This window comes from Patagioenas fasciata, chromosome 2 (genome assembly GCF_037038585.1).
Source record: "Patagioenas fasciata isolate bPatFas1 chromosome 2, bPatFas1.hap1, whole genome shotgun sequence".
Lineage (NCBI taxonomy): Eukaryota > Metazoa > Chordata > Aves > Columbiformes > Columbidae > Patagioenas > Patagioenas fasciata.
Genome location: NC_092521.1, coordinates 58583382 through 58609961, shown reverse-complemented (window position 1 = coordinate 58609961; position 26580 = coordinate 58583382). Strand labels below are relative to the sequence as shown.

The following is a 26580-nucleotide window of genomic DNA, read 5'->3' as shown; positions in this document are numbered from 1 at the left end:
TGGTTGTCCACTGAACGACAGAATTTAAATTTCAGAAGAATCAGTTTAAGCAGCTGAAGGGCTTAATCAGGACATTACATACCTTTTTATCTTAGCCATATTTCTGCAATCAATTCCAAAGAGCTCAGGAATATGCTTGCATGTTATGAGTTGAGATTAAAGCTTTTATAGATACTCTATCATATTTCAATTTCTAAAGTAGCTGTCTCTATTAATTTAGCTGTAAATGATATGCTGAGAGATATTCTCAGAGAAGTTCTGGACTTCTGGAGTTCACTTCCTTCCCTCATCTCAGCTGAATGGTGTCTCCTTTCATGGGACACTCCAAAATATATTCATATTTTATAGTATTTGGAGGAAAGAAAGGAAAGGGACTGCAAATGGAAAATTAATGTCAAAAAATAAGTTGTCTTATTTGTGTGACCTTTTTCTAGGTGTCTGCCTGGTTTACAATGCAGCAAATAAGTCATTTTTATATAGCCTTAGCATACACTATGTTATGATAAAGAATATGAAACACATAGTGAATAACACTGATTGTTGTCCTATCTATCCGAACTCAGAGGCAGTTAATGGTGGCTTCAGTCCAGAGAAAAAGGCTTGTTTTGAAGTTCTGGATTTTCTGAAAGATTACCAAAGATTCTTTGTCTGCTTTTATTGAATAAGTGTTGATCTTTGTATCCCTACATGGTTTTGTGAGAGTTACAGAATGTTTAGCTTAGCCTTCAAAAGACATTCAAACAAAAGGATCACATTTTTGTCTGTGGGACTATAATCTGAAATTTAACAATAAAAATGAATGTGAAGAAAATAGATAGGTGACTTTTTTGTCACCATGGAAAATCCATTCATCATGTTTATCAGATATTTTGAATGGATTTTTCACTATCCATTTGTTGTTATAGTTCTGTACTGTCCCATAATCCAAAAGTCAGCTGTATACTAACCACAACTAAATTGTTATTTTGCACATTGAAAAAGCACTTTCACGGCACCACTAGTATTAAATACATTCTTTGCAAAATTACTTGAATGTGAAAGTTGCTGTGCAAAGTAGACTCCTATCCTACTACAGCTATAGCTAGCATCAAATCAAATAGAACAATATCAATAAGGCATCCAGATACAGGATTCCATTTTGATTGAACTTTTTTACTTTATAACTGCATGTAGATGTGGTAAATGATGACCATAATGTCGTATTCATTGTTTATAGTTACCCTTTATGTGCATGTATGGTAACTACAGACTGTTGAATTCCAGAGGAAATATTCTGCAAAAACAATCACAACACAAAGCAGACTAAATCTGTCCCAAACATAACACTAGAGACATCTCAGAAAGAATGGATTTGACCCAGAAAACTGAGTTGCTACGGCATTAATAAATTAACTCAGCCTGAAATTGCAGCTTGAAAGTCTGATGTAAGCCATATCAAAAGTTGTATATTACGTGTAAGCAAGTTGACCATCCAAAATGTACTGATGTGTATGCATGGTAATTTCAGCCCCTTTTTCTTTCTCCATATCATGCAGAAAACAGATTATAGGCACACTGGACACACCTACATTCTGAATTAATGCTGTCTTCTCTAGTGCATTTTTATTCTGGCAATTCTGAGTTCTTGTAATTTGGGGAACACATGTGAAGAGGCTTTGATGTTGCAGCTTGCCTAGTAATTTTTATCAGTTCCAAAGAAGTGACTATGTATGCAAAGCACTTCAAGTTAGAGATAAGGAAAAAAATACTTGGTACTTCACATGTAATAAAATAATCATCAGTTACAGTGAAAGTGAAGAGTACTCATTTGATATTTCTTCTTCACATAATGAGATGTTGACAGAAGAGGGGAAATCTTTAACCAAATTCTAGAGGTATGTGATCAATGTTAAAAACAAGCAGTTTGCTAAAACTGATCCTTTCTAATAAATCGTGATATAAAATGACTTCTGATAGTACAGAGATGATAGTGATAGGTTAGTAAGGTAATGTTTATTATTTCACCTTGTTGTGTTCTCTTTGTCATTTACAAAGTAACATTTGAGCAGTAATGATAAGAAAATAAACAGTCAAAAAGAAAAAAAAAGGAATGAGGGCATCCCTTAGAGCAGGCGTGTCAAACTCCTCCTCCTAACTACTCCTACATTTATACAGTCCTAAAATTACATTTGGCCCCTTGAAGCCAAGAGGTTGATGCGGTCCCTGGTGAAAATGAGTTTGACATCCCTATCTTAGAGTATTAAAACTGGCTGAAGCTGTGAAAGCATCATATATTCTAACAGGCCCTGACTCTAAGCTACATTTGAAGATGCACTGTGTGTAACTTGTGATATTTTGAAACAATGGACACAGTGGCCAATTGAAAATTCCTTTTTTCTGCTTTATATGGACCACGATTCAACAACATTATCTCATAGCAGGATGGAACAGGTAGGAAGAGTTTATCAGCATATACAAACAAACATTAAAAGGCAACTAAGTGCTATGGCATGAACTTTCTGTTTGTCATTCCTTTGCTGAGATGTACACCATTTTTTTTTATAGCTGAGGAGAAACACCCTACAGTAGACCCAGAGAAATTAGATCAATATAGTGCCAGTTTGCTCATCAAAAAAGACAGAGAAGCAGTCAAAAGGAAAACCTTGGTCTTGAAGCTCTACCTGGAAAATGCAGATGGTTATATTAATGAACATTTTAATATTTTACCTGCACTAAACTCTGATGATTATCAAACATAATTAAGCAACAAGAAAAATCCTAGTACTCATAAGACCTCTGCCAATTTGAACAAAACCCTCCTGTACTCCTAAAACAGATGAGTGATCAGATCTCTTACATCCCATAAAACATAGCAGAGCTCCTACTAAAGGATGTTGGGTGGAAAACAAAACAAAATAAACTGAAGTAGAAAGAGACAGGTGGAAAATTTGTTCTTCTTTCCATCTGTCTAAAAGGGAATAGTAAGACTATGGTTTGATATGGAAGCATGGACACAGGTCTCCAAAGTATACACTCAAGTACTCTACCATAAAAATTAATGGTACTGATGTTCAGACAGTCTATACCTTAAGTTGAACTCCGTCAAGAGAAAGCCCTGGAAACAGAAAGGACTGTAACAGAGAAGCTTTCTTCTTCCTTCTGAAGACCCTTATAATTCCAATTCAGTGAGATCACTTCGGGTTAAGGAAATAAACTTTCAATGAATTTTCATCAAGACTACCAGGCAGTCAACTACTTTATACTCCATAACTTGTTATTTGCAAGACAAACAGTATTCAGTGAGATATACAGTCCAGAAGGATTTACAGAAAATCTCTTTTGTGCAAAATAATTAATGAATGAAAGATCAGAGCTGTTACTGATATCATAGAGTCCCTGACAGATGATATTTATCAGTTGAAAGTGCCAACTAGTCAGGTGGATGGGGAAGTTGAGCATAGTAGGTCACATTTTTTTCTGACCTTTGATCAAAGAAGGTCCTGCTGCTCCCAGTGGTGATCTCTGTCTGTGGAAATAAATAGTAAATGAGGTGCACCCACCATGAACTCATATCAGTTTTTCAAGAAAAAAAATGAATAAATTAATCTCAGCTTTGAAGAAATGTACATTTTCAAATGGAACTTTAGGTTCTAGATTAATGAGACCTGAAATAAATTTTACAGCAATGAAATTTCAGCCTAGTCAATATGGCAACAGATATAACTTTGCAGAAGGAACACATCATTGATTCTGTTTCTTTGTTTACATTCTAAAATGCAGGGGTTTTTTAAACCTTGACTCGCAAGCAATAAGTGCAGTTTTCAGTGTGTTATGCCAGTTTCCCTGGTGAAAGGCTAGACTCTCTAAGGTTAGATGCACAAAAGCCTAGGAAACCTGAAAAATAAGAAGCAGTTTCCTTCTCTCTGGGTGATTTTTCCTTTAGAGTCAGCAAAATCAGAGCTGCCTATTGCTCGATGAATATTTTATAGACTCATCTGGGTTTTGCTGAATCTTAGTGGAAGTAATACAGTAAGAAATAAACAATAAGGGTTTGCCCTGTCCTTATGTTTCAACTATTCCCCCTTATGTTCCAACTATTCCCCTGCTTATAGGGTGAATCCTTAAAGGCATATGAATATGTCCAGAATAACCATAGGAGATAGGTTTGTGTAGAACGGCACAGTATAGATCAAAACAAGAGAAGGTGGGGATTTTTTCAGCTAGACACACACAGTCCTCAGAATTTTATTTATTGGATCAAGTATAGACAAAATTGACGGGGCAAATACATTCTGTATGTGAACTAATTGCAGTTAATAATGGTATATCAAAAGAGTATCTAATTCTCAACTGCAATAATGTTATGATTTTCAAACATGATAGACTCCTAAAAATATCCTCTACAAAGACATTGCTGATACCTGCTTAAATAACTATTAATCAGAATGAAGTATAAAAATCATATCTATAATTTACTTTTTTTTTTTTTTTTTTGGTAGGTAGGCAATTCTTCTCTACCAAGTAACTGAGCTAAAAAACAAAACAAACAAACAAATAAAACAGATATGTCTAGGATGTCTTTGTGGATTACTATTCACTTTATCTTGATACACCCTGGATTATATGGACAGACAGACATACATACAAAGCTTTTTCTCAGCTGCAGCCATGGAGATCATCAACAAACACTAATATAGTATTTTTTAATTTTTTGAGGCATATGGCAGAATATTATCATGAAAATGTGCCATTGTTTGTGTTTTATACTGGATAAATATTTTTCTTCTCTGTTGTTGTTCATATTGAACATATTCTGGGAACTGTATTCTCTTATAAAAATGCAGCCTGTGGGTTATTATCAAAGTAATATTAGTGATCAGTTATCACTTTTCACTGATTTCTTGACCTGCATGGCTAGACCTGTATTTGTACCACCTTAGCTATTTTCTTTGGTCTGAGGAAAGGGAAAAAATTCCCTCAAGAAGCTTCATCCTTCGTACAATATCACCAGGCACATAAATAACAATCACTCCTCTCATTAGTGGCAATAAAAAAATCCCAAGGGTCCTCATTTTTCCATAGAGTAAAAATACAGATTTGAAATAAATGTCACATATAAAAAGGTCAGAATGCTAAGAATATAAAGTTTCTGGGGTGTCAGCCACATTTTGCACTCTGCTGTGATGTTTTAATCAAACTTAGCTTGCTTGAAAAGAAAAAGAATGTTTGCTGAAGTCTTAGATCTTTGATTGAAAAATGATTTAATCAGGAAAGAGTTTTCAAAGGCACAGATGGAAGGCTGTAGTCACTTCTGTTGACTTACTGCTTTGTTTTTAAAGCACTGCTTGTACCATTTGGGTGCTTTCTGATTTGGGGAAAGTTGAAGTTTCAAGTTTCTTAGGTACAAATAAATACAAAGCATGAAATGACTTAAAATACAGACCAAGGTCAACTTGGACACTATTTTTCTGAAAGTTGGTGGGCTTGCATCAGTTTGCTTTTCTCCTGATTGCTAAGGATACTCACTAATATATGTTGATGCTCAGATCATTAGATATTTACTGACAAAAGTAACAAATATAAACTATTTTTAAACAGAACTATTGCTAATTATGTTAACTGCTGTGTGGCTGGTTGTTTATTTACAGAGATGAACCATATTATTTTGAATTACAACTGTTCTTTTTTATTTAATCTTGCAATTACTGTCTAGTTTGACATATTTACAAATTAAGTCTATTTTGCTCTCTTGAGAAAAAGCAGCCAACAAGTTACATAATCAATCTGTTATACAGAATCAACAATTCACCACATGAACTTGTCACCATACCTCACTTACTGGAGCTACAGTGTATCAGTTGAATGATGTCAATTTCTTTGCGGACCAGAAGGAAATGGGTTTTGTATAGAGGGATTTTTCAAATGTAGAATGACATACTTTCCACCTTGAAAAAAAAGGACAAAACACTATATACATGGCTATTTTTTCAATTTGTGGAAACTTTATTTACACCTGGTCTTTTGATCTAGAAAATCTTTTACATTTTCACTAGTTTGTAATGCCTGCCTCTCTCAAATAGATGAAAAATCAAAGCAGATTATTTTCAGAATACAAGTCTCAATAAGCCTGTTTGGGTATAAAATATATGCATTTGTGAGTACGTAACACGAACTCAATATGTATTCGGAGTTCATATCTCTAGCATCAAGAGTTTAACCTACCTGATATGTCCTTTTATTGTTTTAAATGACAAGTAAATACTTTTATTCTTAAACAATATTGTTTATCTGTGTTTCCAGCTAATTCAAAGCATCAGTGCAGTGGATCAAGATGACTCACCAGAAGGTCACCATTTTTACTTCTTATTGGCTCAGGAGGCCACAAACAACACACATTTTTCCATCAAAGATAATCAAGGTAGTGTCATTCATGTAGCTTTTTAACACCTTCTGAATGAAATATGCATGCTTCTAGTGGTAGAAATTGTCATTATAAGATATGAACATGTCATGAAGTGAATTTCAAAAACATAATTCAGTAATATCAAGGAGTTTATTTTCCTTTTTCAGCAGAGTAGCATAAACAGCAAAAGACAGTGTTATTTCAAAGAACGAAAAAATACTGAAATGAAAAATACTCTGGTATTCCTTAGAATTTATTTTATTAATATACAATATGGTGGAAAATTCCAACTTTCTTGTTAGAATTAGTGATTTGTCTAAGAAACAAGATCACCAGAAATAGAAGATTGCTGTTACTGTAAGTCTGTTACTTCATCACTTCAGCAAGGCAAAACACAGAATAAATAAGAATGTAATCTTATTCCTTAATACATTTTAAACTGCATACACTGACTACTGATGGCAACATAAACATGTCTTCTATATATATTTGAATGATATTCAGCACTGATATTTATTGAAACTCCTATTAGAAGAGTGATATAGAGAGATAACAAGCAAAACCAATCTGAGGTGAAAATGTACAAGTGCAATATCTGGTGGAATTTCAGGGAAGATGACTACTTAGAGTCAGCCTGTTGAGAATACAAAGAAGAGCTTCTTCAGACTCAGCTAAAGTACACGTTGTTCTAATTTACTTGGCTAATTATTTAATTGGTCTGGTTAGATGAATAAATCAATGGAAATAAGTTTTGGAAAGTCCAGACTATATTAAACAACGAACAACTTCTCTCAATATCCCCAAAGTTAAAGTCAATGTATTAATATGTATTTCAGTTCTCAACCTCATTAATCTCTCTCCCAGTGCCAGAAAGAGATGAGTTGTTACATTAAGGTTAAATAGTGCACAAGCCGCAAGGGTTTCCCACCTTTGCTCACTCTGCACAAAGCCAGAGCAGAGCCACACACAAGGCAATACTTCCAGTTCCTTTTGGTGGCTACTGATGGGAAAACAAAAACCAAAAACCAAAAAAACCCTTAAAATACCCCAAACCACAACTTTTTAAAATATGGTACGATCAGCCCTCAATTTCTCCCTTTCTGCTGCATTTACAGTATCACAGTATGTTTGGGATTGGAAGGAACCTCAAAAGATCATCTAGTCCAATCCACCTGCTGGAGCAGGAACGCCTAGGTGAGGTTGCACAGGAACATGTCCAGGGGGGTTTTGAATGTCTCCAGGGAAGGAGACTCCACAACCTCCCTGGGCAGCCTGTTCCAGTGCTCTGTCACCCTCACTGAGAAGTTTTTTCTCAAATTTAAGTGGAACCTCTTGTGTTCCAGCTTGATCCCATTACCCCTTGTCCTATCATTGTTTGCCACCGAGAAGAGCCTGGCTCCATCCTCATGGCACTAACCCTTTATATATTTGTAAACATTAATAAGATCACCCCTCAGTCTCCTCCAAACTAAAGAGACCCAGCTCCCTCAGCCCTTCCTCATAAAGGAGATGCTCCACTCCCTTAATCATCTTTGTTGCCCTATGCTGGACCCTCTCCAGCACTTCCCTGTCCTTCCTGAACTGAGGGGCCCAGAACTGGATACAATATTCCAGATGTGGTCTCACCAGGGCAGAGTAGAGGGGAAGGAGAACCTCTCTCGATCTACTGATCACCCCCCTTCTAATACACCCAAGGATGCCATTGGCCATACTGGCCACAAGGGCACAGTGCTGGCTCATGGTCGTCCTGTTGTCCACCAGGACCCCCAGGTCCCTTCCCTCTACACTGCTCTCTAATATGTAATTTCCCAGCCTACACTGGAACCTGGGGTTTCCCTTGTTAAATTTCATCAGGTTATTCCCCACCCAACTCTCCGGTCTGTCCAGGTCCCGCTCGATGGCAGCACAGCCTTCTGATGTGTCAGCCACTCCTCCCAGCTTAGTGTCATCAGCAAACTTGCTGATAGTACACTCAATTCCCTCGTCCAAATTGTTAATGAATATATTGAATAATATTGGCCCCAGTACTGACCCCTGAGGCACTCCACTAGATACTGGCCTCCAACTGGACTCCGCACCATTCACTACCACTCTCTGGCTTCTCTCCTTAAGCCAGTTTGCAACCCACCTCACTACTCTATTGTCTAGACCACACCTCCTCAACTTAGCTGTGAGGATGCTGTGGGAGACTGTGTCAAAGGCTTTACTGAAGTCAAGGTAGACCACATCCACCGCTCTGCCATCATCCATCCACCTTGTTACATTCTCATTAAAGGCTATGAGGTTGGTCAAGCATGACTTACCCTTGGTAAAGCCATGTTGACTGCCCGTAATAACCCTCTTATCCTTGATATGCCTTGAGATGGCACCAAGGATAAGCTGTTCCATTACTTTCCCATGGACAGAGGTGAGGCTGACCGGTCTATAATTACCCAGGTCCTTCTTCCTGCCCTTTTTGAAGACTGGAGTGACATTTGCTTTCCTCCAGTCCTTGGGCACCTCTCCCATTTCCCAAGACTTCGCAAAGATGATGGAGAGTGGTCTAGCAATGACTTCAGCCAGCTCCCTCAGCACCCGCGGATGCATCCCATCTGGACCCATGGATTTATGGATGTCCAGACTATTTAATTGCTCCCTAACACAGTCCTCATCGACTAAAGCAAACTCCTCCATTGACCTGGCTTCATCCAGGGTCTCAGAGGTACAGGGCTTCTCAGGACAGCCTCCAGCAGAGTAGACAGAGACAAAGAAGGTGTTCAGTAACTCTGCCCTCTCTGTATCTTCTGCCACCAGGGCACCCACCCCATTCATCAGTGGGCCTACATTGTCTCTGGTATTAGTTTTATCTGCTATGTATTTGAAAAATTTCTTTTTTGCTGTCCTTGACCCATCTCGCCAGCTGTAATTCTAAGCAGGCCTTGGCTATCCTAGCTGCCTTCCTACATCCTCTAACAGTAGCCTTATATTCCTCCCAAGTGGCCAGCCCCTGCTTCCTTGACCTGTAAACTCTCCTCTTCTGCTTGAGCATACCCAACAGATTCAACCACACAGGCCTCCTGGCTCCCTTCCTCGACTTCCTACATGTGGGGATGCTCTGATCCTGAGCATGGAAGAAGCAATCTCTGAATGCAATCCAGCTATCTTGGGCCCCTTTTCCTTCAAGCAGTCTTGCCCATGGGATTTCCCATAGCAATTGCTTGAAAAGGCCGAAGTTAGCCCTGCCAAAGTCCAGGGTTGCAATTTTACTTGCTATTCTGTTCCCACCACACAAGATGCTGAACTCCACCATCTCATGGTCACTGCAACCCAGGCAGCCCTCAATCTTTACTGCTTCGACCAGACCCTCCGTGTTAGTGAGGATGAGATCCAGTAGTGCACCTCTCTTGGATGGCTCCTCCACCATCTGCATGAGGAAGTTATCATCAATGCACTGGAGGAACCTCCTGAACTGTGGCTGGCTGGCTGAATGGTCCTTCCAGCAAACATCAGGGAAGTTAAAATCACCCACAACAACCAGGGCCTGTGACTGTGAGGCCACTCTCAGCTGCCCATAGATGGCCTCATCAACTTCCTCAATCTGATCTGGTGGCCTGTAATAGACACCTACAACAGTATCACCCCTACCAACCTGCCCCTTAATTCTGACCCATGCACTCTCAACTCGCTCCTCATCCACTCCTGGGCAGAATTCAGTACATTGTAGTTGCTCTCTCACATAGAGAGCAACTCCACCACCACGCCTGGTTGGCCTGTCTTTCCTGAAAAGGGCGTAGCCATCCATGACCGCATTCCAGTCATGTGAACTGTCCCACCACGTTTCTGTAATTGCCACCAGATCATAATCTCCTGACCGAACATAGGATTCTAACTCTTCCTGCTTAGTCCGCATGCTGCGCGCATTGGTGTACAGGCATTTCAGGGAGAGAGCAGAGCACACCAATTTCTCTCTAGGGGCATAGGAGGCCACCCGGTCCTCATCCAGTTTAGAATGCTGCCCCACTGGGACATGCCCAGCTACTACCCCACCCCCCTTCGAGCCTAGTTTAAAGCTCTCCAAATGAGCCCAGCTAATTCCTGCCCCAGCATCCTTTTGCCCCTGCGAGATAAACCTTTCCCACATAACACTGTCCGGACTGGAGTCTTATAAAACCAGCCATTATCAAAAAATCCAAAGCCCTGCCTGTAGCACCAGTCTTGGAGCCAACCATTTAGAGACTGAATTTTCCTATTCCATCCCACATTGTCACTTGGAGATGGAAGGAGTGAAGAGAAGACCACTTGAGCCCCTGAGTCTTTCACCATCCTTCCCAAGACCTTGAAATCGTTCTTCATTCCCCTCAGACTACGGGAAGCAGCTTCCTCCCCATCTGTCTGGAAGACCAGCTGTGGGTAGTAGTCTGTCAGGTGCACCAGTCTGGGGAGCTCTCTAGCAATATCCTTGATCCGGGCTCCAGGTAGACTACAGACTTCCCTAAGATGAGGGTCAACCCTGCATATTGGGCCCTCTGTTCCTTTCAGAAGGGAATTTCCTATTACAATCACCCTTCTTTCTTATCAGAGGCAGTCTTAAGTTGTGAAGTCAACTGCCTCTTCCTATGTGTTCTTGTAGGCAGGCTTGGCACCACCTCCTCCTCCAGATCCAGGGCCTCAAACCTATTACGGAGGGACACCTGGGGAGGCAAAGCAGGCAGGGAGGGGGGCTTCCCGTGATGCTGAACTGGAATACACTTCCAACCCTTGTCGTCTTTCAGGTCCCCTACCTCTGCCTGACAACAACAAGGGTGGGGCTGTCTCAGGACTTCCGCCTCTGTCCGGAAGGGCAGGAGGTCCATCTCCTTTTCGGGGGTACCTCCCTGGGGCCTTTCCAACTGGCATGTCAGGGTGTTACTCCACCAGTTGATCTCCATTTCGCACTCCCTGATGGACCTCAGCGTCTCAATCTCACCCTCAAGTTTCACAACCATGTCGAGCAGATCTTGCACCTGCTCACACCTCACACAAGTGGAGTGCTGGCCTCCATCCCCCAGCAGCAGCAGGCTCTGGCACTCCCTGCAGCCGGAGACCTGAATAGTCACCATTTGGGACAGAACCTCAGTCTGCGTTGCCACAGTCTTTTTGAGACAAGCTCTCCTTCTGGAGGTGACCACGGTCATCAGCACTCTGGGACGCTGGCAATAAGTTAGAGGGACTGACAAGCAACAAGCGCTCTCTGCACCCTGCTGCACAAGCTACCTCACCCGCTGCTGCAGCACAGTGCAGGTGGAACTCACCCACTGCACAAGCCAGTTGCTCCTTTCTGCACCTTCCAAAGGCTTTTTCAAGGCAAGGGGAGGGGGTGTGGTCGCCGTCACCGTGGGAACGCCCCCACCCCCCCGCCACGTCAGCCGCTCTCTCGCAATGGCTGCCGGGGCTTCGGGGGTGGGGACACGCCGGAAATCATGCTGTCCCTGTAAGTTTCCCTCTGAGCTTCCTAATCTCTGCTGAACCTCGTGGTCGGCTGAACCTCGCCGGCTCTGGCTCTTACTGGGCTGGCTCCGATCAGCTGACTGATAGAAATGGAGAGGTGACTTGGGATAGTCTTAGGCAAGAGCAAAAGTGACTCTGCAGGTGTGGAGCATTTTATCTCAGAGCTACTTTCTGAACGATGACAGAAACCTAGGACTTAAATGTGAGAGAGCTAACTTCCGTAGGCTGTTTGGATAGATGTATTATATAGACAATGGCAGAAACTTTTTTTTTTTCCCCACTTACATGTATTCTCACATTCAGTAATTCATCCTGCCATGCTAAAATATTCTGACATGTAAATATTTATATATTTTTCTAATTTCCATCATACACACATTTAGAAAGGGTTACTTGGATTTGCAACAAACTAATTTTCAGATTTGAATGAGCTGATATGCAGCAGGAGCTGAACCTAAGCTGCTTACTGCTTTTTGTACAGAACTGATTTCTAAACACTAATAGTTAAATACAGAGCTAGACAAGAACCTCCAGCAACTCTTTGCTAATTTAGATAGTAGGTGCTCAGCTAGTTCCGATATTTGAGTTAGAGAAAGAAATAAAAGACTAATTTAGTGTATCTTCTCTGGGTTTATCTTCTTTCACTTGCCACCTGCTTTCTCTGTGTGCTGCCAGACACACTTTTGAAACCTCTTAACTGGTAAACTGTCTGTATTTCATCTGTGAATTGCTGGATTGGTAGCAGCTGCTTACAGGGAACTATTTGAGAACCAATTAATTAGTCTGAGCAGGTGTCAGGTACTGAACACAGTGGAATATTTTTTTGCTCTGCATATTAAAAATAGAGCTCCTATGTTAAATGTTATTATTGCGCCTAGAATACATCTGTCAAAAATAAATGTGATCTATTCATGATTGACACAAAAAGTCCTCCACATGTCAGTGCCTGGTTTTAGTTTTCTAACTTTCTTAAAAGTATAGCTTCACACTGTACTATTGTTTTTAAATAGGCCAGATTCCACTGGAGCTTTAATGTTGTTAAATAGTGATAAACGTGTATAATGAATAATAATTTACCTTCTAGATAACACAGCTGGAATTTTCACAGCAAAAAGTGGCTTCAGGAGGGAAGAGCAGTTTTATTTCTACTTGCCAGTTTTAATTCTGGATAACGGAACCCCACCACTGACAAGCACAAATACTCTTACCATCACTGTCTGCAACTGTGACACTGAAGTTAGCACCTTCTACTGTCGATATGGAGCTTTCCTGTATTCCGTAGGTCTCAGCACAGAAGCCTTAGTTGCTATTTTGGCTTGCATACTAATACTCTTAGGTAAGTACAAGTAAGAGAAATTACTTTGTTTCTTTATACAGTGGGCTTGGTTAAGGGACAAAGATGTTCTCTTGACTAGAAGACTGAAAATACTGTGTCATTGAAAAAAATTGCGATAAGGCAAATATTGCTTCATTGGTTTTGTTTTCATTTTCCTTAACTATAATTCCCTACCTGCCCCTCCAGTTTTCAGTAAAATTTGATTTTTAACACGATTTCCTAAATGTTGGCTCCAGTTGAGTCATGGTCCTACTTACTTCTGCAGGATTGATAATAAGAAAGATTTCGGAATCTAAAGTCTCTATTGAGCCCAGGTTAAGGTGAAGACAATGCTACATAGGAAAATTGATTAGTTATAAGAATATAATAAAAGGCACATCACCCTACTATTTCTGCCTTAGGTATACCAAATACAAAGCTAAGAACAATTAAAAATAATAAAAGAAAAAGATAACCTTATACTCTTAGAAACCGACTCCAAAACAAAACAGAATGTTTCTTGATCAATTAAAAAGGTTACATCTCCAGACAGATTTTTCTGCAAATTTTGGACATCTCCTTTTTCCTCTTAGGAGAGACCAGATTAGCCTCCACTACATTTGGAAGATTGTGGATGTGAAAAGTAGGTTTGAGAGCACTTTAAATGCACAGGAGTTGTGCTTATACCTCTGCAAAGGGTCATGCATGGCTGGCAAATGGCACTCAAAACCAGACTAGCTGTCCAAGGCTGCTTGTTCCTGCTCTGCGTGGGGCCAGGGATGCTGCAAGACATATTGGAGTGACAGTACTCAGGAAAACAGCTTCCTCACCTGGTGAAGCATGTAGCTGTCGCTGCTGTAATGCATTTACCTTTTCTCAGCAAAATGATATTCCTGCAGTGTCTTACGAGTGATTTGATGACACTGACACATTATAATGGCAGGCACATTGCACTAATCATTCCCTAAAGTTTAAATATCCATCTGTCGAGGGTTAAGATTGCGGGGTGACAATCAAACCCTGGCAGATGTATTGTTAACCTCCTCTCCCCTCCACTTCCCCCTTTTGCCCCTCCCTCTCCCCCCTTCCCACTCAGGACAGGCGATCGGGAGGGAAAGAAGGACAGAGAGAAGAGAGTTGGAAAAATTAAAGATGGTTTACTAATGCTACTAATAAGAATAGAGAAAATAATACAAATATATACAAAACCAATCTTCAAAGTCTCAGCAACTGCAGAGCCAGCACCCAAAGTCCTGGATTAGACTCTGCAGCCAACCGGAGCTGGATTCAGTCTCTCAGTAGGCCTCAGTTCGCAGGCATGACCAGCAAGGTCCTCTCCTAATGTCAGCCATGAAGAAAAAGGGAAGGAAAAGGGACGAGATCCTCGTGATCTCCCACTTTTATATGAAGTATTCACGTGAATGGAATGTTATACACCGTTGGTGAGTCTCTCGGTCATCAGTTTCTCGTTGCCCCTCTCGCGAGATGTCCATCCGTGCTTATCAGTAAGTTTGCATTCCATTGCTAGGTTTAACCAAAACATGTGTCTGGTTCTCCAGGAAAATGCAGCTAATATGAAGGCTTTAGCTGGCAGGCAAAAATTCACTAAAAGAGAAACTTGTTTTTTAACAAAACCATCCTGAAACTCTGTACCTGTCAGACTTAGCGAGGCTAAGGTATGGTAGCTTCTGAGGCCATGGAAGAAAAAGTGATAGAGATGGGTAGATTTGTTTTCCAAGGCAAAATGACCTTAGAGCTTGGTCACTGATTATGGTCATGGGCCTCAAGACCAAATTCAAGCTGATGCAAATAAAGCGACAGGGAAAGACCTCCAAATCCCTGTTGCCTGTGTAATAATATGACATATCATACAGTGCTTATAGCAGTATGTTTCATAAAATGCCATATCCAAAACCATCATAAAATAATCAATGTGCTATGTAAGTAAACCCATGTTGCCACAAATGAAACTACAACCAACTCCAAAGTGAGAAAATGAAGATAGAATCAGGATTTCAATGAGCAGTTTGACATCAACTCATCATTATAAGTTGTGCAAACCTATAATAAATTGTTTTTCAATAAAATTGTAAACAAAAGAAAAAACAAGAAAACTGCACCATAATATCTAGCTACACAAATATAGTGTCCAGAAAGAAAGTAATAATAACAGAAATTACATTGCCTTAAGAAACAATATCCTTCAGTGAAAATTATTTTCTCAATGTATTTGTTAATGAGATCAAATACAATAGCAGTATTTTTAAACTCATATCACTGAAAAAGATGCACACCCCTTTTTCTTTCTCATATGAAGGATATCTAGGTAAAGAACATTGTTTTCTCTACCTTCATACAGTACGACCTCTACTAGTCTATAAATAACATCATACAATATTAAGCATATCACCATCAACTACAAGAAAGCTGAATCTAGAAAATGAAGCTCTATTGTGATGCTGTATTTTGATCTGCCATAGTAGCAGTAGAAGACAAGAATGACAAGTCTAATAAAGCTAATGGAATTATTTTGAGTTTACAGCAGTGAAAAAAAGAAATTTAACAAGTTAAAAATCACCCATATTTTTCATTCTGTACATAAGGTTACTGCTTATTTTCCTTAGCAGAAGGAACAGAAACTGTGTCTACTTATTTCCTGTTGTACCTTTGGCCTCCTGACTGAATGTCTTCATGAGAACTCATTGAAAATTCTAAAATGGAACTGTATAATTCAGTCCCACAGTTAGATGGGTTTCCCAGAAGAAGTTAGACGGGTGTGCCTGTTAATTGTGAGTCAGCACCTTCATATGGCTTTGAACTCTCAAGATGAAGTGACATGCAGGAAACTGCAGAAACAGAGAAACAGAATGACCTAAAAAAAATACATGTGTTTTTATTTATTGCTGTGAACAGATTGAATAGAAAGGGAAGGGATGAAAACAACAGAGGGGTACCTCATAATTACTATGTCTGGAAAGCAGTACTCTTGCCCAGACATTAGGCATTTCTTGACTCTATAGCAAAGTCCAAGGATGCCCTAGTTCCCCTGCTTCCATCTCTTGGTTTCCAACAGAGGAAACAGGAACATACAATTGGATTTGTGTTTTCTAGACTTGCTTGTACTTCCAGAGTCACCTTATTTAAATTTGAGCTTTCCCTGTCCCAGGCAATCTTCAATAGTGGTACTGGAAAGCAAGCCCCCTGACTGAAGTCTCTGCCTCAGACCTTGCAGTCTGGCCAGTGTGCATTTCAAGTTTTCTTTGATTGTTACAGGATGTCTGAACTATGGTCACTTTGTGTTGTGATTTTAAGGGACTGAGGATGAGGCAAACTATCCAGTCTGCATTATCCAGTCTGTCAGTGGAATTATTTATCAAAGGCTTCTTGGTTGCTTGTAGAGGTCCTCCCTCCATATAGAATAAACCCTTGGTGTGTACTGGCCTTATGCACATCACAAAAGTGAAAGCAGGGATGTAGATAAATATATTAATTCAAAAGAAAAAGAATCTACCACATTCTTCTTAGACACACATATTTTGGAACAGGCTGCCCGGTGAAGTGTTTGAGTCACCATCCCTGGAAGTGTTTAAAAGGTTAGTAGATGAGGTTCTTAGGGCCATGGTTTAGAAGTGGACTTGGCAGTGCTAGGTTCACAGTTGGACTCGATGATCTTAAATATTTGGTCCAACCAAAACAATTCTATGATTCTATGATTTTAAATGCATTAAATCTTCAAATGAATTTTTATTAATATTAAAATGAAATAACAGAAGGTTCTACATACAGTATGTTTTCCAATGCAATCTTAAGTTCCATTTTTTTCCATTTTCCAGTGTCATGATGTGTACTGTTAGAATCATTCACTATGCAAAGTGTAAGAAGAGTTGAAAGTATCTGAGTTTTGTAAATATATAGTACATTGTAGAAATTCCTGTTTCCAATGCATTCAAGTTTGGTGTTGGTATCTCCCAATTGAATGACATAGCATAAAGTAAATATGTGGAAACAGAGAACTGGCTTAGGACCCTCATATCCCCAAGTGAGGTAAAATCTTGTCGATGTTGGTAGTTGTATCATGTTGTGTCCAGAGAAAAAAATTACAGTTCACAAATTTCTTACTTATTAAAGAGAACTGCATTAAATGTTAAAAACTGAAATCAATCTCTGTGAAAGTCATGTACTATTTCTAAAGGATCATTCAGAAAAAAAAAAAAATGAAATGAGGTAGGATTAAAAAATAATACTTTAAAATAAAATTTTAAAAGGTTTTCATATATGAGAGGACCAGGTTACTCTGATTCATATACCTTGGTAGTCAGTACTGCTGCAACATTAGGCAAAATTTAGTGATAGTTTTCAGATATCCCAACCAGTATAACAGAAATAATTGAACCACACTCTGCATGGTCTATGGAATTCAATGATTCAACCAGCGGAGGAGAACATCCTACTCATTGACTCATATTTCATTTGATCTTCCTGGGGCTTTGATCTGAGAGAAAGGAAAGGATTAAGAATTTAAATTCTGAATGTGAAACTGGTATATAATGTGATAAAACAAAGCAGTTTCAAAAAGCATAGCCTGTGTTTCCATCAGTTTCAAACTCCTATCTAACAAAACAAATGCTCCATTTCATGTACCTATTTTATAAGTCCCTTTGTAGCTATTTTACCACCACATATTATGCTCACCTTAAAATTAAAAAATCCATTAAAATTAGAGCTCTCTAAATTTGTCAAAATAGCTTCTCTTTGCAATAGCTTTGATCTTAACAAAGGTTGCCATTTATTTGTTTCTCTTCCCTTCCCTTCTCTTCCCCTTTTTCAGTGTTCTTTTTGGCAATTCTAGCCATAAGGCAGCAGAGAAAGAAGTCTCCCTTTTCAGAGAAAATTGAAGAATTCAGAGAGAACATTGTCAGGTATGATGACGAAGGAGGTGGTGAGGAGGACACGAAAGCCTTTGATATTTCAGCACTGAGAACCCACACTGTCATGCGAACCCACAAACCTCGGAAGAAGGTCACCACAGAAATCCACAGCCTCTACAGACAGTCTCTACAAGTTGGCCCTGACAGCGCGGTCTTCAGGCAATTCATTTCAGAAAAGCTTGAAGAGGCAAATACGGATCCCAGTGCACCTCCATATGATTCACTTCAGACCTATGCGTTTGAGGGTACTGGTTCTTTGGCAGGATCCCTAAGCTCTTTAAGTTCAAACATGTCAGATGTGGATCAGAGTTATGACTACCTTAGAGACTGGGGACCTCACTTTAAACACCTTGCAGGCATGTACACTTCCCATAAAAGTGTGGGGGATTAGGTACCATTTAGTTTGTTGTTTAGTTTCCTAAACTTCAGCAACCAAAAAAACCTGTGGCTTTTTAAAAAGGAGGAAATCCCAAATTTAAACATGAAAAATAAAAGCCCAAGTTTGCTTTTTCTGGAAAATCTTGGATGTGGAGATCTTCTAAAAATCACACCAGGTGTGTCATGAGGTCTCCCGTTTGAAAATCTGGTGGCTATTTAGGTGCCCAAATGCAAACTGTGCTGCTTTGGATATCTAGGTCCCCTTTTGGATACTGAAAACCTGCATCCTGTAAGTACAAAAGGAGGAGTAGAAGCCATAACTGGATATTGCAAATATTCTGTCATCCATAAGCTTTAAACTGTTTCCAAAGTTAAGACTTTTGCTGTTGCAGTTGAATATGTTCATTAACCAAAGTTAAAAATGCATATTTGTATAATGCTTCACTATATAAATACAATTGTGTGAAAAATAGACCCTAAATATTCTAATATAAGCACTCATAGAATCATCTATTTATTATTCTTAGGATGGTAAAACTCAAACAAGTGTTTTTTTTCCTGTCATTGTAGAAATAAAGACCTATTATAGCATCAGCAAGTATTTGCTGCCATTTTAGTTTTTAATGGAGTTATTGGAAAATGCATAAACCAATACTTAATTTAGCAGATAAGGTAGAAAAAAGAAATCAGTCCAAGTCAGAATCAATATTTAATGTAAATATTACAATTGACCATATTATATATTACTGTAATTAGAATAAAATGATATCCAAATACAGGCATTTTTCCTTTTATTAAGAGTTTAAAAGATAACAGCATTACAGGCACAGATGTATTTTTTTTATTGTGGAATATAAAATTATCTGCAGTAGTCAGTTTTATTATAACAGTATTAAGAATCTTTAAAATGCTAAGCTGATAGTTATAAAACTTTATGTATAACATCAGATAATAAGATAATAAAATGCTTTAATGTTAGGCCACTTTGAAAATGATCTTGAAACCTTCTGAAAGACTCAGGTCAGACTTCAACATTAATTTCCCACTGTATTATTTCCAAACATTTGATAATGAATATAAAGCTGTCTCAGAATATTTCTTTATTCTTACTTATACTACTACCCAGCAGGATCTGAGGGTCATCAAACATGTTCAAAACAGTCTTTCTGAAAAAGCAAGCTGCTTGTTTTTTATTCACTTCTCTTCCATCAGTTATTTATTTTACAGAAACTACATCATCTAATCCATTGATGCACAGCTGAAAACTGGCATCAGAATAAACAAAATTGGGATTCCCCCCCCCCCTTTTTTTTAATAAGATTTTAGATAAGTACTATGGAGAGCCAGGAAATACTTACGCAAGGAAAAAAGCAAACGAACAAACAGAAACAACAAACAAAAAAAGACATGTAACAGACAGGCTCTGCAATGTTGGCTACAATTGCTGTTCACTGAAGAAAACCAAGGCATGTAGGCTTAATGGAAAAGTGCCAATGCAGAGTTTAAATTCCTGTCAGCTAAAAATAAAACATGTGGAGGAGCTTGAAAATCAGGAGAGATTTCCAATGTGATGTCTGGTAAGGGCAGAAACATTATACATTATATTTGTAGCTGGAAAAATAAGGGGAACGGCTGTCATCTGACCAGGGGCAGACGAAGCAGCATCTACTTCATAAGGAAAAAACTGGTTCTTGCTAGTCTCATGCTAGGATGCCTGTATGAATACACAGCTACAAAACAGCTTTACATGCTGCATAAGTAAAAACATTGTATTAACAACTGTAATATTTGTGTTTAATAACTCTCAAAAAGATGTGGGAAAATAACTTTTGAGATAATACTGTATATATTAGTAATTTGTTCATGGAGAGGAGCAGAGAGAGAACAACTATCCATGCACTAGTTGTTGGAGATGGTGAAAAGTACATTTTAAGGATTAGGTCTATAGATTTGTGTGGGTTATACCCTAAATAAATCCTTATTCCACAGATGGTCCCAGTGGCATTAATAGAATTCCATGTATTTTCGGGTTGTATTTAGTACGAAAAAGGATAATAGTGTCTGATCCTTTCTCAATCCAGAGATTTTGTCCATTTATGTGTGGAAATAGCCTTGAACACTCAACCATATTTGCACTTCCATTATAATTTCCTCTTTGCATTGGAAGGAATTTCAGAGATAAATAATTTTGTAACCAGTACATACCGCTGTCATGTAATTTTTATAACCAATGTATGCCATTGTCAATCACTTCTATATGAAAGAGAATAATGGTCTAAAATGGATCTTAAATGATCTTTAGCTGAAACTTTACACTTATTTTAATATACTCTTCTTAATTGTTTTATACAATGTCTGCAAAAAACTTTTGTAGAAGTGTCTGCTTATTTGAAGGGGGTAAACATCCTGAGGAAGCCAAAACTGAATACATAACAGATATCACTAAAATTAATATTATGAAATTAATAAAGATAAGTTATAAGCCAAAGTTACTGAATATGAGATCTATTAAACTGTGGAATGGTTTTCCCAAGATAATCCTCTATTAGCTTTATCTTTTAAAATTTGATAGAAACTAGAATTTGCTATGCTCTTGGCTGAAGTGAAGATTGCAAAAAGAGTATCAGATGGTAAATATATATTGCGCTGTTCATGACCTGCCTGAGGGAATATAAGGAAGACTTACTGCCTGATCATAAGACTTATGGTTGTACGTACTGCTTTTGTCTCTGGATACTTTGAAGAGATGTTCCTGTATATTTCTTTTTCTGTAACATGGTGATGAGATAGGTTGAGAACTACTGAAATATCTGATAAAACATTGGCTTCCTGTTTCATTCCTCACTCATAGGGATTCAGAGTGTTGTGTTAATGATTTTATTATTTAAAAGTCAAGGAAATAAATACTATGTATATATTAATAAATGCTTAACATTCAGAAGAACAAAATCACTTGACAGCACATTGCACCTTTAGGCTCATTGTTGTGACTGGAAAAGGGTATTTTATTTATAAATTCACTCAAAATAAAATGGTTTCATTTGCTTTTCATTTTGCATATCACAATGTAGGTTTTTTATTATCATAACACTGAGAAGCAATCCTGCTTGTCACCGAGGATGATCTCAGTCTTTAATTCACATAATTTTCCTACCGCATTTTCTCACAGATACTGTCATTACACTCCTAGTTTTGCTTTCAAAATTTACATTGGAAATGTAGTTGTTTTAAAACTCATTCTTAACTGTATGGGGTAACCCTGTCAGATGAGAGTAAAATATTTCTGAAAAGACAGTGTGCATTTTATGCTTCAAAGTCAGATCTGATGTATGGTCTCTGAGGAGCAGAAGTTGAAGGAGATGATGCAATTTTACGTTCTGGCAAAGAATACATTTTACCCTTGATCCGGAATATGAACAAATAGAATAGAAGTCATATGAAAAAAATGAGTAACTATTAGTAAATTCTGTAAGATTTCTCTATCAGAAAATTGGTAAAACTATATTTTTTAAAGAAAAATTGAGTGGACTAATGTTTATATTGGCAGATTTTACAGCAATAATTTGGATACTCTCATATTTATTGAGAAATAAAAACTTCATATATGGGTCTATATCAGCCTTATCTCTCATACACAGAGTCCAAGGAACAATAAGATTTAACTATAGCGTACAGAAGGATAAAAAACATATACAGAGAGACCACTTAGGTCAGTATGAAACACTTTAACCACAGCAAATAGATAATACGAGTAGTCAGAAATATCCATAATTGACAAGGGGATATCTGCCAGCGAAGGCAGTTAGATATATGGAACTGGCAGGTCCTGCAGCCTATAGTACCCTGACTCCTATGGGGTACACCAATGAGTGCCTACAGAGCTGGTAGATGTTATTGCTAAGCCACTCTACATCATCTTCGGAAGGTTGTGGAAAACAGGAGAGGTGTCTGAGGACTGGAAGAAAGCCAGTGTCACTCCAGTCTTCAAAAAGGTCAAGAAGGATGACCCAGGAAACTACAGGCCAGTCAGCTTAGCTTCCATCCTGGAAAGGTGATGGAACAACTCATTCTGCACATCTTTATGCTCGTGGAGACAAATAAGGTTATCAGGAGTAGTCAACGTGGATTCACCAAGGGGAATTCATATTTGACCAACCTGATAGTCTTCTACGATGGTATGACTGACTAGGTAGATGAGAGGAGAGCAGTGGATGTTGTCTGCCTTGACTTTAGCAAGGCTTTTGACACTGTCTCCTGCAACATACTCATAGATAAGCTTACAAAATGTGGGTTGAATGAGTGCACAGTGGGATGGATTTAGAACTGAATGTATGGCAGAGCTCAGAGGGGTGTGATCAACAGTGCAGAGTCTAGTTGGAGGCCTGTAGCTAGTGGTGTTCCCCAGGAGTCAGCACTGGGTCCAGTCCTGTTCAACCTGTTTATCAATAACCTGGATGAAGAGACTGGGTGCACCCTCTGCAAGTTCGCTGATGATACAAAACTGGGAGGAATGGTTGATACAGCAGAAGGCTGTGCTGCCATTGAGCATGATCTGGACAGGCTGGAGGGCTGGGAGAGAAAAACCCGGTGAAATTCAACAACGGCAAGTGTAGGGTCTTTCACCTAGGGAGTACCGACCCCATGCACCAGTGGAGGTTGGGGGTTGACCTATTGAAAAGCAACATTGCAAAGGAGGACCTGGGAGTCCTGGTGGACAACAGGTTGACCATAAGCCAGCAATGTGCCCTTGTGGCCAAGAAAGCAAATGGTATCCTGGGGTGAATTAGGAAAAGTGTGACCAGCAGTTCAAGGGAGGTTATCCTCCCCCTCTGCTCTGCCCTGGTGAAGGCCATATCTGGAGTACTGTGTCCAGTTCTGTGCTCCTCAGTTTGAGGAGGACAAGGGATTACTGGAGGGAGTCCAGTGGCAGGCTACAAAGATGATTAGGAGCCTGGAGCACCTTTCTTATGAGGAAAGACTGAGGGAGATGGGTCTGTTCAGCCTGGAGAAGAAAAAGCTGAGAGGGGATCTCATCAGTGTTTATAAATATCTCAATGGTGGGTGTCAAGAGGATGGGCTTAGGCTCTTTTCAAGCAGTGTCCAATTAAAGGACAATGGGCAACTGGCACAGACTGAAACATTGGAGGTTCCATCTGAATATGAGTAGAAAATTCTCTACTTTGAGGGTGACAGAGAACTGAAACAGGCTGCCCAGAGAGGCTGTAGAGTCTCCTTCTCTGGAGACATTCAAAACCTGCCTGGACACATTCCTGGGCAATCTGCTTTAGGTGAACCTGCTTTAGCAGGAGAGTTGGACTCAATCATCTCGAGAGGTCCCTTCCAGACCAAACTATTCTGTGATTCTGTGACACTAAACCTCTTACAAACAGTGGCATCTCCATACTTACTACCTACAAGTCTACAATGCCTGGAAGATTTTCAAATGGAAATCGCAATCAGAAACTAAGAATTAAATGTCTCCTACAATTTCTGGAAGAGTAATCACCTCTGAAAGGAGAGGATAACCCTGACCTTTCTGTTGGTCTAAGTTACCAGAAAAAAATAAATTAACATTAGAACTAAGACAATATGTAAATATTTGCCAGAAGTGTGTTTCCATCCTTACTATTTCATAAGGTTATATTGGCAATATGAAGTTCCTGACTGTTCAACATATGTTTTGGTTCAGAGATACTTACCCCCAGTTGAAAAGTTCCTCAGCCTTCTGCTGCATAGCTGCTACTATGTGCTAGATGGTTCAGATTTGCTAAAAAAAAAAAAAAAACAAACAACCAAACAATCAACAAAAAAACCCACAAGCAGTCTGCAATACTTACTGCAAATGGATTGTAATAGTCATTTTCCATTGTTATTGGAGAGTGGGAGAGACAATGAGGACCTGCTGATTAGAGACCAAATCTTCTAAAGAAGATCCACAAAGTGAATACTTCTGTTGTAAACTTGCAAAATTTTGGAAGAGTAGAAATTTAAAGAAGAATCTAAGTGTCTGACGATTTCTTGTTTGCTTTTTTGTTTATTTGTTTTGTTTTCTTTTGTTTTGTTTTTTTCTTTTTTGCTGTCCAGGAAAAGTGCTTCATAATGCAAGTCACTGTGAGGACAATCAAAATGCACCAATTAGCTGTTGCAGCAAAGCACTATGGAGCCCCACTTCACTGCTTAGGGATGAAGTAAATCATTGTGGGATATTAGGCCTGAGCAGTGGGGTCAACGGAAAGGAACAATACTTCTGGACACTGAAAACTGCATCCAGTTTGTACCACTTTTCTAATTTTATTTTGCAGTGTTCAGGACATAAATCAACTGCTTCTGACATTCCTTGTAAAATTCACACTTTCTTGGTTTACTTCAAAGATCATACAGAACAATTTGAGCTTTCCAAATTTCCCCTCCTTATTGATTTACTGGCTAGTAGGATTCTGACAGATGTGCACTTTTTGCTCTGAGCATTTCCTTGATGCTTCTTTTTGTGTGCTATTTAAAAACAAACAAACAAACAAAAAAAAAAAAAAAGAAAAAAAGAAAAGGGAAAGAGCAAGAGGGAACCAAAAACTCAGCCAGCATGTAGAAATGCCACTGTGGAATGCAGTTTGAAACACAATCAGAAACGGAGCTTACCAGGTGTTTTACAAATTAAGCTGTAGCAAAAGAAGAATTTGGTCCTTTATTTTCCCTTTGCAGGGCACAAAATACCCTATAAATACCTGTTCTGGTTTTGTTAAACACAAGTTTCTTTTTTAGTGAATTTCCCTGTCAGATAAAGCTTTCATATTATCTTCATTTTCCTGGAAAACCAGATACATGTTTTGGTAAACATAACAATGTAATGTGAGGTTATTGATAAAGATGGACACAAATCTCGCAAGAGGGGCAACAAGAAGCAGGTGCCCAGAAGCTGACCAATGGAGTATAACATCCCATTCCTGTGACTATTTCATATAAAAGTGGGAGATCACGAGAATATCGTCCCTTTTCCTTATGATCGACATTAGGAGAGTACCTTGCTAGTTGTCCCTGAGAACTGAGGCCTAGTGACAGACTGAATCCAGTTCCAGTTGGCTGCAGAGTCCAGTCCAGGACTTCAGGTGCCGGCCCTACAATATGCTGGAGCAATTCCGATTTGCCGGGACTTTCAAGATTGGTTTTATATATTTTGTATTATTTTCCTCTATTTTATCAGTAGCATTAGTAAAACATTTTTAATTTTTCCAACTCTCTTCTCTCTATCCTTTTTTCTCTCCCGATCGCCTGTCCTTAGTGGGAAGGGGGGAGAGGGACAGGCCAAAGGGGGAAGGCAGGATAGAAGGTGTTAACAATACATCTGCTATGGTTTTATTGTCACCTCGCAATCAAAACCTCGACAACACTTGACAACTTTCCTGCTGTCAAAGACACCTGGGACATCAGAGATGTTTTCCATCATCTTATTCTGTTAGTGTAGCATGTTACAGATATTTTACTGTAACTCTTAAGCTTGTGGTAATGTACTGGGAAACATTTTGTAACCCTTACTAGGGAACTGATAATAGGAAAGGTGTTTTTAAGGTAGATATAACCAGGATGGTTGCATGCAGATGATCTGATCTCATATTCCTGTTGAGTTTTATTATTATTACTGATTTTATTTTAAATAATTTGACAGTTGAAGCAAGACAGTTTAGAAACATATAAGAATAGATATTCCTCATCTACAGGAATCATCTAAGGAAAAGATAATCAAATCTTTATGCCAGCTCACACAGCAAGGAAAAAAAAAAAGACAGATGTTGTATCGGTTCTCATAGCTGACCTCAATCACCTCAACATCTGCTTGGAGAGCAACACAGTAGGGTGCAAGCAATCTGGGAGCTTCTGACATGCCAAGTGGCAGCTGTTTAATGTACGAATCTGATGGGCTAGTTACAGGACTAATGCCATGGAGTGGTTAGGAGGTACTCTACCTAAACTAGTAGATCAATATGGTTGGCTGAATGGACTACAATATGGATGAGGAACTGGCTAGACCACTGGGCTCAATGGGTTATAACCTACACTTCACCAGTTTCTAGTGTAGTGGTGTTCCTTTGGAGTTGGTTGTTGCTGAACTTAATACT

The 26580-nt window shown here is 39.0% G+C and overlaps 1 protein-coding gene across 1 annotated transcript in view; it reads left to right on the top strand.

The window, feature by feature from the left end:
• Positions 1-20957, top strand: part of LOC136098508 (cadherin-19) — a 74643-nt gene extending 53686 nt beyond the window's left edge. The window contains exons 10-12 of the mRNA XM_071804276.1: positions 6280-6397; positions 12933-13184; positions 17992-20957. Of these exons, the coding sequence (XP_071660377.1) occupies positions 6280-6397; positions 12933-13184; positions 17992-18482 (861 nt within the window). The 3' untranslated portion in view covers positions 18483-20957. The remainder of the gene's footprint in view (positions 1-6279; positions 6398-12932; positions 13185-17991) is intronic.
• Positions 20958-26580: the final 5623 nt, after the last annotated feature.